Source organism: Alosa pseudoharengus, unplaced genomic scaffold (assembly GCF_046254945.1).
Source record: "Alosa pseudoharengus isolate Yale_2024_CS ecotype anadromous, Long Island Sound unplaced genomic scaffold, YU_APseudo_1.1 YU_APseudo_1.1_scf_16, whole genome shotgun sequence".
Taxonomy (NCBI): Eukaryota; Metazoa; Chordata; class Actinopteri; order Clupeiformes; family Clupeidae; genus Alosa; species Alosa pseudoharengus.
Window position 1 is genome coordinate 21,097,098 of NW_027468630.1, and position 18,411 is coordinate 21,115,508.

An 18,411-nucleotide genomic window follows, 5' to 3' on the forward strand; every position below is an offset into this window, starting at 1 on the left:
TTTTAGAACAGTTGGGCTCGTCAATGTCACTTCTCTCGATGACCAATCAAAACTTCATAACCAAGCAACAATAAACACTTGATTGAAAATGAGGTTGGGGGTGTTGTTAGCTCTGAAAATGAGGTTGGGGGTGTTGTCAGCTCAAAAAAACACGATTGATGGACACAGGCCCTGACTGACTGACTGACTGACAGAATGAATAAATGAATGAAAATGTTATTGGTCTAAGGTAATTTGTTCTGTACAGCATGAGCCATGAGATTAAAACATGACCAGAAAAGAGAGGTATGGTACCTGATGTTACCAAGTTTCTATTCTGTTACAGGATCCCATTACTTTATCTGGACCAGACGACCCCTTGCAACCTCCATCATTGGTGAGAGACCTGACCAATGCTTTGGCTTATACTTTTAAAATATATATACTGTGTGTAAATTTTGCATTCCCTTGCCATACTTTTGTGTTGCCTCGCAATACTTTTGACTTTGGGAGGGAATGCAATAGTATTGGGAGGAAACACAAAAGGGGCTCTAAAAATGAATTCCTACCTGTAAAGAGATAATTCCCACCATGGTCCTTCGTCGGACATATTTAAATGTACGACTTTTTAAACACGCATACGTATTCTTTTCTTTCCTAAAGTGGTTACAGTTCCTGTAAGGTGGGTAGAGTCAGTAGCATCCATAATTGAAGAGATGCAATGGTCTTGATGTCAAACCTATACTGTAGCAGGCAGAGGCAAAACAGACACACATAAAAAAAAATTGTAAAATCCTGTCACTTTTGCTCTTTGTTCACAGTCCTCAGGCAACCCCCCTAACCCCTTGGAGAGCAGTCCGCCTGTAAGCTCAAGCACCAGCACTAATTCCTCTCACATTTATGATTATTCCGTCTCCCTTAGCAATCTTCTTATCAATTTCATTGCAACAAACTATTATTTCCACTTCCATGTACACTGACAAAAGTCCAAAGCGATTTTTTTTTTAGAGTAAGGCAATTACAGATAAGGGCTGATGCATGTACGGAATAAGACGGATTTAAATAATTTTCAGTCTGTATCCACTACTTCCCCATTCCATGCACTCTTAATTCATTTTGCTGTGATGTCTTGACATTTTGGTTTTATGTTTGTAGATGCTCATTTTTGCTGGTTTCTTCTTGACTTTGTTTTATGGTTTTCTGTTTTCAGCCGTACAGCACAGTGGCCCAGTATGAGGTTTGCAAGCTCGCAAATATTGCAAATTCATGTCCCTCTTCACATTGGTCTATACACTTCAGAGTGATGCCATAGAAGAACCTGTTTGTAGTGCTTCAAAGAACCCTCATGGCTATTCTTTAAAGAAAATAAGTTATTTATGTTATTAAGTTAAGAAAATATTTAAGAAAAGATATTATCTATAATATCAATGTATTAATAGTCTTTCTAAAGAACCATTTACAATGTGAACACTTTCACTTTTGCTTGATATAAAGGTTCAACACAGTCATGGTTCTTTATGGAACCATATAGTGATGAATAGAGGCATAAGCACATTTATCTTTTAGAGTCTCCTTTGATATTGCTTTCAGTTCATTCATTCTATTATTTATATTTACCTGAATGAATCACCTTGCTAATTGTGTCCTGAGGATAGATGGCAAGAATATGTCAGGAGAAAGTATAAATTATAATGTGAGGTAATTATAGGACATTATAGGGCAACCAAACCTACACATCTCATATTACTTGAATTAATGTTGCTGTTGTGTCATGTTGTGCTGTTGTAATGCTAACCTTTGTGTTTGTAGAACTATATTTATCTCCTCCAGGTTGATTGTGTTTGTGTCTTTTCAGCTATATGTTCCTGACATTGCTCCCAGTCCAGTGGCTCCTGTTGCTCCAACCGAGGTTTGTCCTCTTTTCTGTAGAGTGCTACACACAACAAAGTAGTGACCTGCAGAATTATGTGACCAGTTGTTACGGCCAGGCACACTGACCAAACATAAATGACGAAGAGTCAACATGGCTCATGTCTAGGCGATGTAATAAATCCTAAAACAAGAATAGCACTCTTAAAATGGATGCGTTGAAAACAACACAACTTGCGTTGTTGTTAACACATATCTATGTCCAGATAGGGACAACACAGTTTGTGTTGTTTCCAACACATTTGTTTTAAGAGTGTGGAAAATAAGGAAAAAAGTGTAAAGAAAACGGCAAGGCCGAAAACGGGTGGAAACTAGTCATTTCCAAAGCTCTTCCCCGACTGCAAGGGCAGTGGTGGTTTTTATTAACCCACCCGCAATAAGCCTCATCTCTAACAATAAAAACAGAAGAGAACTCAACCATTTACATTCTGCCCAGCACCCAACATCCAAAAAGGGGAAAACAGCAGCACCAACAGGTAGTGGAAGGATATAACACCAGTCCATTGATTTTCATACCTTCCTTTGAAATTGTTATCAGATGAGTTTTATCAGCCAGTTAGAAAATTAGTTCAGCTAATTGAGAATAAGAAATTACATCACATGTTGGGACAGGCCATGTTATATTGTTATATTGTTATTTAATGTGTCTTCAGACTTATGTTCCCAACTGTTCTCAGTCTGTACTGTACAGTCATTCCCATTGCTCCTTCTGAAGTATGTGCTTTTGACTGTTATACCAGGCCCGGGGTGGGTAATCGGGAGAATCGGGAGAATTCCCGGTGGGCCGCTTCACTTTTGGGCCGGTCGAGGAAAAAAATATTGACATTTGTCACGTTAGTCTAACTTCTCTTAAAGTAGGCTACACGTTCCGCATTCATTGCATGGCACCGTTGCCTCTGCATGGGTTGTAGCCTACCGTGTGAGGGAGTTCTCCCCTCCCAAAAAGAGTTGGTTGGGTCCATATAGCCCGTCTTTTCCAAAAACTTTTCTCAGATACGGATAGCCGGGCCGGCCCTACAGTAGCCATAAGCGTCAGGAAGGATGGATGGTAGAAAGAGGCCAGGAGGGACTGAAACGGCCAGGTAGATGCTGCTAAATGTGCCAAGCTTCTAGATTAGGCCTACAGACAAAAGTGGCAACTGGTAAAGAGAGATAGCCTATAGGCAATGATTATTAGCAGTTATTGGCCTAATATTGGACGTTTGTAGCGTTGTCAAGCTATTTGCAAGCAACATATTACATTTCTTAAAATATTAGCCTTTTGCATCCGATTCATAGACTTTGCAGTATGCAAATATTAATAACAAAACTGAAGTTTGATCTGTGTAGGCCTATGCGGTAAAAATTGTAGCCTCTGAGCAGCAGATCAACCAGTCGACCACTGAAAATGATGAGCCCGAAATTAGTGAAAGAGCAAAATAGTTATGCTACATGATGAACCTATATGCCTTGTTTGCTTAGAAGAGGGTGTAGTAAAGAAGTAGGCTAAATCACCAAACAACAATATAGCCTACCCATGCAAAAACATGTAGCCTAAACATTAGTTCAATATGCCTCTTTGTGGAAGCGTGGGATAGGCTACATTTCAAAGGCTTTCTTTCTTTCTGTCTGTTTTTGTTAAAGGAACCATATGTAAGAAATGTATTTCAATTGATCATAAAATGGCCCTGATATGTCACTAGACATTAAGAAATCATGTTAATTTAAAATACTTATATCACTGACAACTGTAGTCCGGCCAGGATATTGCCATTTAAAAAGTGAAGTTGCAGCCCTCAACTGATGTTGATGTTGTGTTTTGTCATGTCATGTTGTGTTTTGGCCTGATGCGCCACCCTCTACCTATCTACTAATCACAAAGTCAGTAGTGTTTTGGCATCCGGGTTGGCAACCTCGAGTCAGGAGGGAGGAGGAGGGGATACACCGCTCTACAGTCATTTGAAAGTGATTGCAGTACCAGTTTTGGCCAAAATCTTACATATGGTTCCTTTAACTTGTGGAATAGTGGAATATTTGTTGTTAACTTCTCAGTTGAAGTGAATTATTATATAACCTTTACACATTTGTTGAACCATGGTACTAATAAAAACTACAGGATAGTAAGAGCTGAAATGTTGCTTCATTTATCCAATTTCCACCACTATGGAAAACGTGGGCCGGTCTTGGGCCTGAAACTCCCGGGCTGAAAAGTGGCCCCACTCCGGCCCTGTGTTATACACACACAAATGCTGCATTTACTTGCTCACTAATCAGCCAACTTGAAGTGGTCTTTTATATAGGGAAGTGTGTAGATTTTAGTATGTTATCTAGGGAGAAAAACATATCCAAACTGGAAATAGGAAAATAATGGCACAGCCATCCTGTCTCTCTTTATCCTCTAACAGGCTCCAGATGAAGGAGGAGGAGCTGGAGGTGGAGCCAGTGGAGGAGCAAGAGGAGGAGGAGGTGGAGGAGGTGGTGATGGTGTTGCTCACACTGCCCCTAGTGCACCCCTTGACCCTGGGCTGCAGTACCAGCCGAGAGCCTGGGGTAATGGCCTGGATGACTTCCTGTCCAACTCTCCTCTCTTCTCAGACTCCACCGCTGCTGACAGCAGCACCTACAATTCGGCCAAGCTCAACTTCTAGACTGATTTCTGTTAAGAACAAAACACCATGGCCCCAGCCATGGCGCAACTGGCTGGGGCACCTGTATGCCGGCGACACCGGGTTCGATTCCCGCCCCGTCGTCCTTTCCGGATCCCACCCTGACTCTTTCTCCCACTCACTTCCTGTCATTCTCCAAAAAAAAGAACAAAACACCATTCCTACATGTAGTTAGAGCTTAGATCGGGCCCAAAAAATCAAGCCCGACCCTACCCGAGCCTGTGCATGTTGTGCCCGACCCTGACCCGGCCCGAAACATTAACTGTAATTATGAGCCCAGCCCGATTTGAACCCGACATTTTTTAAATACGTGGGTCATTATAACTGACGTTCTCAACTACAATTCTGAGTTGTTTGAGCTACAGAAATCTGTTTAGAATTATCTTAATGAATAATGCAACGGAGGATGAAGTATGTAATATGTTTGTTTATTCAGAATGGAATGGATCGCAAATGAATCTGTAATGACGTCACTCGTCAGGACCAATGAGGGAACTGGGAGTGATCGAAGGAAATCGTGAAGCTGTCCGCGCGCTGTTGGAAATATATCAATTGATTATAAACCCCTGTTAAACCTAATAAATCTGACTCAATATTAGAAAAGTTTCGGTTCATTGTAACATTGTTATCCTTAGTGGGTTGATACGCCCACAATGCATATTGTTAATGAGAATGCCTAACTCGTTTTCTTGTGACACGCGCTCAAGCTAAGGAATATATACTATAGGCCTAGGTCTCCTCCATCTGCCGATTAATTCGGGCGGTTCCTAAACATAACACGTATTGGTCTGAAAGTGGTCAGAGGTTAAATGCTGATCCGGACTGCTATACTCATCAGCGTGTTAGACAGTCAAGCAAATTCCTATGCTACAGGGGGTCAGGCTGTGCTAGGTTTTCGCGACCAATCTAGGACCATCGCTGACAAACTGCCCACCGCTGTGTAATGCTTGGTCATTTCATAATAACATGCCAGCTCCCAGGTGATTTAGTTTCTACGGCGGCGATAACTAATCCCAACCGTCCATTATGCTAGTAACGTTACCTAAACTGCTACTCTGGACTACAAGTACAATAGAAAGGCTATGCGGGTCAGAACAATGTATTTGTCAGATACAAGCTATTCATCCAATACATTATAGAAGGTACATCTAAATGAATAATGTGAAAGCTACGAAAACAGGTTAAAGGAACATTTAGGAAACCATATGAAGCAATCAGAGAATGAACATACCAGCTCAGAGGATGATGACTACACACCTTAGTGGTGCGGGAGATTCTGACTACAGAATGGCTCCTAGAATGCTCTGTGAACCTCACTTAAATAGTTTACCTAGTTTGTGGTTGGTTACATTGAAATGGATCACATGATTGGAGGTCAGCTGATTTTGGGTCACATGAGAAGTACTTTGATGAGACTTGAGACCATTGTTGTAGTGAGAGTGCATTAATCAAGACATGACAATGTACACATTAATTACATTTCCTGCTTCCTAGTTTCTCCTGTGAAAAAGGCAAAGGTTAGAGATATAATAAAAAGTTGTTGTAGCAGCAATATGTGACAATGGGCCCACCATGAGGTCATACCATCATGTGGTAGGGTAATTAATCAACAGTTCACATGATCAGGAGTTTGATCAGTATAGAAACATTAGGACTCCTTACAAATCCGAATGAAGAAACGTAAGCAACGTAAAATGATGTCCCTTCAGCAAAACTCAACGCATTTCTCTGTGAGGGCTTGCCTCACTCTCAGGTATATGCTTGGAGAAGTGACAAAAGAGGACATTGAAGGCTGACTATCATTATTTCTGCCATGGCAAGCCTGCTTCATGTGTCTGTTCATCTCGTCTTTTTGCTGTCATAGGCGAACATCGTGCGCACTTAATGCACGCAACAAAGCATACCTGTAAAATGCATACCTCAGACTTTCCTCCAAACAAGTTATTTCTCCTGTTTTTATTTTTTTCTGTACATCTTCAAGCTTCACGTTGCACTTAAGCTACACAACACAGCAGGCCCAGTGTGATGCGAGTGGAGAAGCTGCGTGACACGTGTTGCGCAGATGACATTACATATGACATTTTGTAGCCTAACTTGTATAACTTTGTACACATTTGATACTTAGGCCTACTTTGTTAAATATATAATATTTCTGACTATGGCATAGCTTTAGCTCCCCACCCAAGTTGGCTAATGATAAAAAAAAAATAAAAAAAAATGCTTGATCAAGGACCCGGCCCGAGGATAGCGGCTGGAAATATCGGCCCGCAGGTCGGGTCGGGTCAAGTTCGGGCTCGGCCAGAAAATCTAAACTCTACATGTAAGTACACTCTCATTTGACTTCTACACTAAGGGCAGGCCTGCCAACCTAGATATATGTTGATATAAAATACATCTTTTATGCAATTCATCAGTTTTAAATGATGCATATAGCTGGAAAAGCCTTATGAGTTTGGCCAGCGAATTTCAAGATGGCGCATGGATATTAGGCTTAGGCCATTACATATTTGGGTAATTCTGTTTACAGACAAACCACTGGAAGCATAATCTCCTTAGCAGAGGTAGTCATGATCATTCCACCCGTAGTTGAAAGGAAGACAAGTTTATTAGCAGCATAAATGTGTATCGGCAGTGATGGCTATGCCTTATCTCAAGACTGGTCCACCATGCATAGTCTGCAGTACCACAGTTAAGCCTCTTGGAGGTGTTGTGGGTCTAATTCAATGAAATCTATCTTTCTATCTATAAAGCAAGAAGCGTCTGTGTGTGTGTGTGTGTCTGTGGCACGCATATCTCGCTGACCGTTTGTCAGACTGATTACAAACTTGGCAGGTGTCTTGCTACAAGCATGAGTAAGTGCACTGCCGAATTTGACGTTGTTTGAATAAGAAATGCAAAATATATCGTTAAATAGCCTATATCGGTAAAAGAACCACGCATTGGCTTTCGCCGCTAGCCACTCCCCCTCCCACACAACACTGTAGGTAGGACTGTAAGCTACCAGTGAGGATAGAAGCAGGGCTTTGGCAGAATTGGATCAGTGTAGGTTACACTTAAGCGAGTGCAAGATAACTCCACGGATTTTGCAACAACACGCCAACATGCCAACACACACAGGTAGGCTATATGCAGTGGCTCTTCAAAATGACGTAAAAAATTATGTGCAATAAGCGGACACTTCGAATAGCCCAGGCTACTTTGGACTGTCTTTAGACTTTGAATAAGCACACGACAATTCAAACTGCAAGGTCCTAAGAGCGATAATGGTCCCGAATCAAAGAACGTCCCAGAATGCCACACATGCAAAGCATAACCAGCGACAAGCAACGAGTGAATAGCCCAGGTTACTTTGGACTGTCTTTAGACTTTGAATAAACAAACGACAATTCCAACTGCAAGGTCCTAAATTGAAATGAGCGATAATGGTCCCGAATTAAAGAACGTCTCAGAATGCCACACATGCAAAGCATAACCAGCGACAAGCAACGAGTGGCAGACAGTGTGATGTCACTTATAGGCCACCAGAGACTGTTTTTGAGTCACACCGTTGCAAATTCCATATGATGCATCATTCCACAAAATAGTTTGTTTTCTCTATCATCAAGTTATTCAATAGGCTAAGCATATAGCCTTGACTCAAAACAGCTGTTAGGATTATGTCATTTTGATTTGTAAAAAATGTCACATGCAGCCATGCTTAAATTCTGCTCACTTCACATTTATTATATTATTATATTATCTGTAGGCATATTCATTATTGAATGCTTACCTGGAATTATGTTTTTCCCTATCATCCTATTTTTAAAGCAGGCCTACCTGCAGGCATGTAATTGGGCTACAGGAATAGCATGTTTGAACGGGCACTGCACTAGTACAGATGAAGGAAAGAAGGAAGTGCTCTTGGTGGTTGTTCTGTTAGTGAGTCCCCCCCCCCTCCCACAAATGCTTTTTTAGTGATTTGGTTTTTGATAATGGAAAATAGGCTTGCTTGTTGATTGGCCGCTGTGTAATATCCCCTATAGCACTTGGAATTTAAAATCTCTCCTGTGTGTATTTGAAAAATGAAAAGAAAATAGACATCAAATATCAGAAGGTAATAACGTAACATTGAATGATATGTGTTTTAGGGATTTAGGGATCGATTGATATGGTTTTTTGAGGGCCGATACCGATATCAATTATTACCAAAACAGGAGGCCGATAACCGATATGTAAAACCGATATGTCGGTTGTCAAAAAGGGGGGTAGATAGTAAAGGCGATATGCTGCAAAAATTTCATTCAAAAGCATTTCATTATGCAAACTTTTCTTTCTTCTTTTGATTGACACAATTGTCCATCAACTTGCATCACTTGCAAGTGTAAATCCTGTGTATCATGTTAATCCAAGTGCTGAGTGATAGCAATTATTTTCATAGAGTAGGCCTACACAATGGGCTATGGTGCTTGTTAAGGGACCTGTCACAAAGAGGATGCTTTGCCATCATGTGTGTGAGTGCACGAGAGGTGAGGTGCATGCGTGATGGCAAGTGTTACGGTTGAATAGTTTAACAAAACAGTTTCAAAATAGTTGTTAGGCTATTTAAGCATGCAATTTGTGTCCATATGTAGGCTGTAGCCTATAAGCTACACTTTTGAGAGCCTAAAAGGCACGTTTATAGCCAGCTGAGGACGCGATTTAGTTCAGGTCGGATTAAATTACGGCTATGCCAGTCCATTTCATAAGGAGCAATTAGACTTTTTGACGTTCGCTATAGCATAATTTAGGACTTGTCTACTATGTACTATGTCCGCTGAGGTGTCCCGTTATTCACAATTAGCCTAACGGACGAGGCGGAGGCAGAGAACTCCACGAAGCTGAAGTTGGCCGCACATTCAGAATGCGGTGTAGTCAAGTTTCCGTTCCACCTTAAATATTGCAATTTTCTACCGACAGGGGGCAGTGCTGACTGCAAATACGCGATGACACTGGCATTTGCCTAGTAGCAGACGAACATAGGCTACTCCTCACAGACGAATAAAAGCCTTTTTTTCTGGTGACTCCATTGTCGACCAATCTTTAAGTAAATGATACATGCTTTCTGTCAAATAAATCGGTTCATATTGCACTTGTTTTGGGGGGGCTTTTCTGTTTCTTCTTTACATGAGCTATATTTCATATTTTACAATTTATGCACTAGATTTGATACCCATTGCTCACACATGATTTGCCGTGAGATATTACACCACATCCCGATACAACAGTCTCTGAGCTTTCATTTGACACCATGTATGGCCAATTTCGTCGTGAAAATTCACCCTTTTATTACAATTGAAATTCCATGAGCTGTTTTTCATATTCCACAATGTATGCACTAGACTTGATACCTATTGCCCACACAACATTTGCCGTGAAATATTACACCACATCCCGATACTACCGTCTCACAGCGTTCATATGACACCCAGCATGCCAAACTTCGTCGTGGAAAATTGCCATTTTTGTTACATTTAAATTACATGAACTATATTTCATATTCCACAGTATATGCACTAGATTTGATACCTATGGTCCATACATCATTTGCCGTGAAATATTACACCACATCCCGAGACTACAGTCTCTGAGCTTTCATATGACACCTTGCATGCCAAATTCCATCGTGGAAAATGGCCATTTTCCTTACATTTAAGTTACATGAGCTATATTTCATATTTTACAATTTATGCACTAGATTTGATACCCATTGCCCACACATCATTTGCCGTGAAAAATTACACCACATCCCGATACTACAGTCTCTGAGCTTTCATTTGACACCATGCATGGCCAATTTCGTAGTGGAAAATGGGCCTATTTCATAGATTTAATTTACATGAGCTATATTTCATATTCCACAATTTATGCACTAGATTTGATACCTATTGCTCACACATCATTTGCCGTGAGATATTACACCACATCCCGATACTACAGTCTCTGAGCTTTCATTTGACACCATGCATGGCCAATTTTGTCGTGGAAATTTACCCTTTTATTACAATTGAAATTACATGAGCTGTTTTTCATATTCCACAATGTATGCACTGGACTTGATACCTATTGCCCACACAACATTTGCCGTAAAATATTACACCACATCCCGATACTACCGTCTCACAGCGTTCATATGACACCCTGCATGCCAAACTTCGTCGTGGAAAATGGCCATTTTTCTTACATTTTAATTAAATGAACTATATTTCATATTCCACAGTATATGCACTAGATTTGATACCTATGGCCCATACATCATTTGCCGTGAAATATTACACCACATCCCGAAACTACAGTCTCTGAGCTTTCATATGACACCTTGCATGCCAAATTCCATCGTGGAAAATGGCCATTTTCCTTACATTTAAGTTACATGAGCTATATTTCATATTTTACAATTTATGCACTAGATTTGATACCCATTGCCCACACATCATTTGCCGTGAAAAATTACACCACATCCCGATACTACAGTCTCTGAGCTTTCATTTGACACCATGCATGGCCAATTTCGTAGTGGAAAATGGGCCTATTTCATAGATTTAATTTACATGAGCTATATTTCATATTCCACAATTTATGCACTAGATTTGATACCTATTGCTCACACATCATTTGCCGTGAGATATTACACCACATCCCGATACTACAGTCTCTGAGCTTTCATTTGACACCATGCATGGCCAATTTTGTCGTGGAAATTTACCCTTTTATTACAATTGAAATTACATGAGCTGTTTTTCATATTCCACAATGTATGCACTGGACTTGATACCTATTGCCCACACAACATTTGCCGTAAAATATTACACCACATCCCGATACTACCGTCTCACAGCGTTCATATGACACCCTGCATGCCAAACTTCGTCGTGGAAAATGGCCATTTTTCTTACATTTTAATTACATGAACTATATTTCATATTCCACAGTATATGCACTAGATTTGATACCTATGGCCCATACATCATTTGCCGTGAAATATTACACCACATCCCGAAACTACAGTCTCTGAGCTTTCATATGACACCTTGCAAGCCAAATTCCATCGTGGAAAATGGCCATTTTCCTTACATTTAAGTTACATGAGCTATATTTCATATTCCACAATTTATGCACTAGATTTGATACCTATTGCCCACACATCATTTGCCGTGAAATATTACACCACATCCCGATACTACAGTCTCTGAGCTTTCATGTGACACCCTGCATGCCAACTTTCGTCGTGGAAAATGGCCATATTTTATAGATTTACTTATTTCATATTTTACCATTTGTGCACTTGATTTGATGCCTATTACCCAAACATCATTTGCCGTAAAATATTACACCACATCCCGAAACTACAGTCTCTGAGCTTTCATATGACACCCTGCATGCCAACTTTCGTCGTGGAAAATGGCCATATTTTATAGATTTACTTATTTCATATTTTACCATTTGTGCACTTGATTTGATGCCTATTGCCCAAACATCATTTGCCGTAAAATATTACGCCACATCCCGAAACTACAGTATCTGAGCTTTCATATGACACCTTGCATGCCAAATTCCATCGTGGAAAATGGCCATTTTCCTTACATTTAAGTTACATGAGCTATATTTCAGAAAAAAAGAATAACTGCACAATGGATGTAATTACACGCTCCTCGTGATCATTGTCAGATTTCAACAGTTATGACTGACAGTAGAAGTGTGAAATAAGAGAGCAATTCTCATTTATGCTATACATGAGCACACATAGAATTTGTGAGATTTTTTAAGTAGTGCAAAGTCTGTTAAATCTGGATGTGCTGTATGTCACGCCAAATAGGGATCAAATCTGCATAAATCGTAAAACATGAAATATAGCTCATAGAATTTCAATTGTAATGAAATGGGGATTTTCCATGACAAAATTGGCCATGCATGGTGGCAAATGAAAGCTGAGAGACTGTAGTATCGGGATATGGTGTAATTGATGTATGGGCAATAGGTATCAAATCTAGTGAATAAATTGTAAAATATGAAATATAGCTCATATAAATTACATGTATGAAAAATGGCCATTTTCCACAATAGAATTTGGCATGCAGGGTGTCATATGAAAGCTCAAAGACTGTATCGGGATGAGGTGTAATATTTCAGGGCAAATGATGTGTGGGCAATAGGTATTAAGTATGGTAAAATATGAAATATAGCTCATGTAAATTAAATCTATGAAATATGTCCATTTTCCACAACGAAATTGGCCATGCATGGTGTCATATAAAAGCTCAGAGACTGCAGTATCGGGATGTGGTGTAATATTTCACGGCAAATTATGTTTGGGCCATAGGTATCAAATCTAGTGCATTAATTGTGGAATATGAAATATAGCTCATGTAAATTAAATCTATGAAAAAGGGCCATTTTCCACGATGGAATTTGGCATGCAGGGTGTAGGAACGCTGTGAGACATTAGTATCGGGATAGGGTGTAATGTTTCACGGCAAATGATGTGTGGGCAATAGGCATCAAATCATTTGTCAAATATGAAATATAGCTCATGTAACTTAAATGTAAGGAAAATGGCCATTTTCCACGACGAAATTTGGCATGCAGGGTGTCATAGGAACGCTGTGAGATGGTAGTATCGGGATGTGGTGTAATATTTTACGGCAAATGATGTTTGGGCAATAGGCATCATATCTAGTGCATACATTTGTGGAATATGAAAAACAGCTCATGTAATTTCAATTGTAATAAAAGGGTGAATTTCCACGACGAAATTGGCCATGCATGGTGTCAAATGAAAGCTCAGAGACTGTAGTATCGGGATGTGGTGTGATATCTCACGGCAAATCATGTGTGAGCAATGGGTATCAAATCTAGTGCATACATTGTAAAATATGAAATATAGCTCATGTAAAGTAAATCTATAAAATATGGTCATTTTCCACGATGGAATTTGGCATGCAAGGTGTCATATGAAAGCTCAGAGACTGTAGTTTCGGGATGTGGTGTAATATTTCACGGCAAATGATGTATGGACCATAGGTATCAAATCTAGTGCATATACTGTGGAATATGAAATATAGTTCATGTAATTTAAATGTAAGAAAAATGGCCATTTTCCACGATTAAGTTTGGCATGCTGGGTGTCATATGAACGCTGTGAGACGGTAGTATCGGGATGTGGTGTAATATTTTACGGCAAATGTTGTGTGGGCAATAGGTATCAAGTCCAGTGCATACATTGTGGAATATGAAAAACAGCTCATGTAATTTCAATTGTAATAAAAGGGTGAATTTCCACCACGAAATTGGCCATGCATGGTGTCAAATGAAAGCTCAGAGACTGTAGTTTCGGGATGTGGTGTAATATTTCACGGCAAATGATGTGTGGGCAATAGGTATCAAATCTAGTGCATAAATTGTAAAATATGAAATATAGCTCATTTAACTTAAATGTAAGGAAAATGGCCATTTTCCACGATGGAATTTGGCATGCAAGGTGTCATATGAAAGCACAGAGACTGTAGTTTCGGGATGTGGTGTAATATTTCACGGCAAATGATGTATGGGCCATAGGTATCAAATCTAGTGCATAAATTGTGGAATATGAAATATAGCTCATGTAAATTAAATCTATGAAAAAGGGCCATTTTCCACGATGGAATTTGGCATGCAGGGTGTCATAGGAACGCTGTGAGACGGTAGTATCGGGATAGGGTGTAATATTTCACGGCAAATGATGTGTGGGCAATAGGCATCAAATCTAGTGCATAATTTGTCAAATATGAAATATAGCTCATGTAACTTAAATGTAAGGAAAATGGCCATTTTCCACGACGACATTTGGCATGCAGGGTGTCAAAGGAACGCTTTGAGATGGTAGTATCGGGATGTGGTGTAATATTTTACGGCAAATGATGTTTGGGCAATAGGCATCAAATCTAGTGCATACATTTGTGGAATATGAAAAACAGCTCATGTAATTTCAATTGTAATAAAAGGGTGAATTTCCACGACGAAATTGGCCATGCATGGTGTCAAATGAAAGCTCAGAGAGTGTAGTTTCGGAATGTGGTGTAAAATTTCACGGCAAATGATGTGTGGGCAATAGGTATCAAATCTAGTGCATAAATTGTAAAATATGAAATATAGTTCATGTAATTTAAATGTAAGAAAAATGACCATTTTCCACGACGAAGTTTGGCATGCTGGGTGTCATATGAACGCTGTGAGACGGTAGTATCGGGATGTGGTGTAATATTTCACGGCAAATGTTGTGTGGGCAATAGGTATCAAGTCTAGTGCATACATTGTGGAATATGAAAAACAGCTCATGGAATTTCAATTGTAATAAAAGGGTGAATTTTCACGACGAAATTGGCCATACATGGTGTCAAATGAAAGCTCAGAGACTGTAGTATCGGGATGTGGTGTGATATCTCACGGCAAATCATGTGTGAGCAATGGGTATCAAATCTAGTGCATACATTGTAAAATATGAAATATAGCTCATGTAAAGTAAATCTATAAAATATGGTCATTTTCCACGATGGAATTTGGCATGCAAGGTGTCATATGAAAGCTCAGAGACTGTAGTTTCGGGATGTGGTGTAATATTTCACGGCAAATGATGTATGGACCATAGGTATCAAATCTAGTGCATATACTGTGGAATATGAAATATAGTTCATGTAATTTAAATGTAAGAAAAATGGCCATTTTCCACGATTAAGTTTGGCATGCTGGGTGTCATATGAACGCTGTGAGACGGTAGTATCGGGATGTGGTGTAATATTTTACGGCAAATGTTGTGTGGGCAATAGGTATCAAGTCCAGTGCATACATTGTGGAATATGAAAAACAGCTCATGTAATTTCAATTGTAATAAAAGGGTGAATTTCCACCACGAAATTGGCCATGCATGGTGTCAAATGAAAGCTCAGAGACTGTAGTTTCGGGATGTGGTGTAAAATTTCACGGCAAATGATGTGTGGGCAATAGGTATCAAATCTAGTGCATAAATTGTAAAATATGAAATATAGTTCATGTAATTTAAATGTAAGAAAAATGACCATTTTCCACGACGAAGTTTGGCATGCTGGGTGTCATATGAACGCTGTGAGACGGTAGTATCGGGATGTGGTGTAATATTTCACGGCAAATGTTGTGTGGGCAATAGGTATCAAGTCTAGTGCATACATTGTGGAATATGAAAAACAGCTCATGGAATTTCAATTGTAATAAAAGGGTGAATTTTCACGACGAAATTGGCCATACATGGTGTCAAATGAAAGCTCAGAGACTGTAGTATCGGGATGTGGTGTGATATCTCACGGCAAATCATGTGTGAGCAATGGGTATCAAATCTAGTGCATACATTGTAAAATATGAAATATAGCTCATGTAAAGTAAATCTATAAAATATGGTCATTTTCCACGATGGAATTTGGCATGCAAGGTGTCATATGAAAGCTCAGAGACTGTAGTATCGGGATGTGGTGTAATATTTCACGGCAAATGATGTATGGACCATAGGTATCAAATCTAGTGCATATACTGTGGAATATGAAATATAGTTCATGTAATTTAAATGTAAGAAAAATGGCCATTTTCCACGATTAAGTTTGGCATGCTGGGTGTCATATGAACGCTGTGAGACGGTAGTATCGGGATGTGGTGTAATATTTTACGGCAAATGTTGTGTGGGCAATAGGTATCAAGTCCAGTGCATACATTGTGGAATATGAAAAACAGCTCATGTAATTTCAATTGTAATAAAAGGGTGAATTTCCACCACGAAATTGGCCATGCATGGTGTCAAATGAAAGCTCAGAGACTGTAGTTTCGGGATGTGGTGTAATATTTCACGGCAAATGATGTGTGGGCAATAGGCATCAAATCAAGTGCACAAATGGTAATATATGAAATATAGCTCATGTAAAGTAAATCTATAAAATATGGTCATTTTCCACGATGGAATTTGGCATGCAAGGTGTCATATGAAAGCTCAGAGACTGTAGTTTCGGGATGTGGTGTAATATTTCACGGCAAATGATGTATGGACCATAGGTATCAAATCTAGTGCATATACTGTGGAATATGAAATATAGTTCATGTAATTTAAATGTAAGAAAAATGGCCATTTTCCACGATTAAGTTTGGCATGCTGGGTGTCATATGAACGCTGTGAGACGGTAGTATCGGGATGTGGTGTAATATTTTACGGCAAATGTTGTGTGGGCAATAGGTATCAAGTCCAGTGCATACATTGTGGAATATGAAAAACAGCTCATGTAATTTCAATTGTAATAAAAGGGTGAATTTCCACCACGAAATTGGCCATGCATGGTGTCAAATGAAAGCTCAGAGACTGTAGTTTCGGGATGTGGTGTAATATTTCACGGCAAATGATGTGTGGGCAATAGGCATCAAATCAAGTGCACAAATGGTAATATATGAAATATAGCTCATGTAAAGTAAATCTATAAAATATGGCCATTTTCCACGACGAAATTTGGCATGCAGGGTGTCATATGAAAGCTCAGAGACTGCAGTATCGGGATGTGGTGTAATATTTCACGGCAAATTATTTATGGGCTATAGGTATCAAATCTAGTGCATAAATTGTGGAATATGAAATATAGCTCATGTAAATTAAATCTATGAAATATGCCCATTTTCCACGACGAAATTGGCCATGCATGGTGTCAAATGAAAGCACAGAGACTGTAGTTTCGGGATGTGGTGTAATATTTCACGGCAAATGATGTATGGACCATAGGTATCAAATCTAGTGCATATACTGTGGAATATGAAATATAGTAATTTAAATGTAAGAAAAATGCTGCTGGGCATGCTGGGTGTCATATGAACGCTGTGAGACGGTAGTATCGGGATGTGGTGTAATATCTCACGGCAAATCATGTGTGAGCAATGGGTATCAAATCTAGTGCATAAATTGTAAAATATGAAATATAGCTCATGTAAAGAAGAAACAGAAAAGCCCCCCCAAAACAAGTGCAATATGAACCGATTTATTTGACAGAAAGCATGTTGTATCATTTACTTAAAGATTGGTCGACAATGGAGTCACCAGAAAAAAGGCTTTTATTCGTCTGTGAGGAGTAGCCTACATGTTCGTCTGCTACTAGGCAAATGCCAGTGTCATCGCGTATTTGCAGTCAGCGCTGCCCCCTGTCGGTAGAAAATTGTAATATTTAAGGTGGAATCGAAACTTAACTACACCGCATTCTGAATGTGCGGCCAACTTCAGCTTCGTGAGAACTCCCGAGTTTGTAGGCTAACTAGTAAACAGCATCAGTAACGTGCATCAATCGGGAATTCGCTAAATAAAAGAAAGTGGGTGCTTTACTTATTGATCAAAGAGACAATAGCTTACAAAGTGGTGTTTTTGTAACTTCAGTGTAGATTATTGTGATTCATTGCAACTTCAGCAAGGCTCTTCCCTACCTTCGAAAAATAGCTCCGTACAGCTGAAGTCCACTACAGTCTGCCTCAGTGAGAAACTTTCTCTATGTTCAGTCTTCTATCCTGATTGGCTGCATTCGTGCTAACTAACAAATCAGACGGTGTAGTGGGCGGGACAGTGTTCTTGACCACAGAGTAGCAAATGCAGGGAGTGAGAGACGCTTTACAGACAAAGTAGCGCGTTTCATTCTTTATCCATTTCAATATCGGCTTATCGATGGAAAAAATGGCCGATACCGATAATTATAAAAATGCTAAATATCGGCCCTAATAATCGGCCCGGCCGATAATTGGTCGACCCCTAATGTGTTTTATAGCGATGTGTGAAAGCAAGTGTTAAGAGGGTTACCCAAAACCTTCCATTAAGGTTGGCAGG

The 18,411-nt window shown here is 39.6% G+C and overlaps 1 protein-coding gene across 3 annotated transcripts in view; it reads left to right on the top strand.

Moving 5' to 3' along the window:
- LOC143125719 (uncharacterized) overlaps positions 1–4,622 on the top strand; it is a 49,705-nt gene extending 45,083 nt beyond the window's left edge. For all 3 annotated transcript variants that reach the window (XM_076287418.1, XM_076287420.1, XM_076287419.1), the window contains exons 9-13: positions 326–376; positions 801–842; positions 1,190–1,216; positions 1,835–1,888; positions 4,293–4,622. In XM_076287418.1, the coding sequence (XP_076143533.1) occupies positions 326–376; positions 801–842; positions 1,190–1,216; positions 1,835–1,888; positions 4,293–4,535 (417 nt within the window). In that variant the 3' untranslated portion in view covers positions 4,536–4,622. The remainder of the gene's footprint in view (positions 1–325; positions 377–800; positions 843–1,189; positions 1,217–1,834; positions 1,889–4,292) is intronic.
- Positions 4,623–18,411: the final 13,789 nt, after the last annotated feature.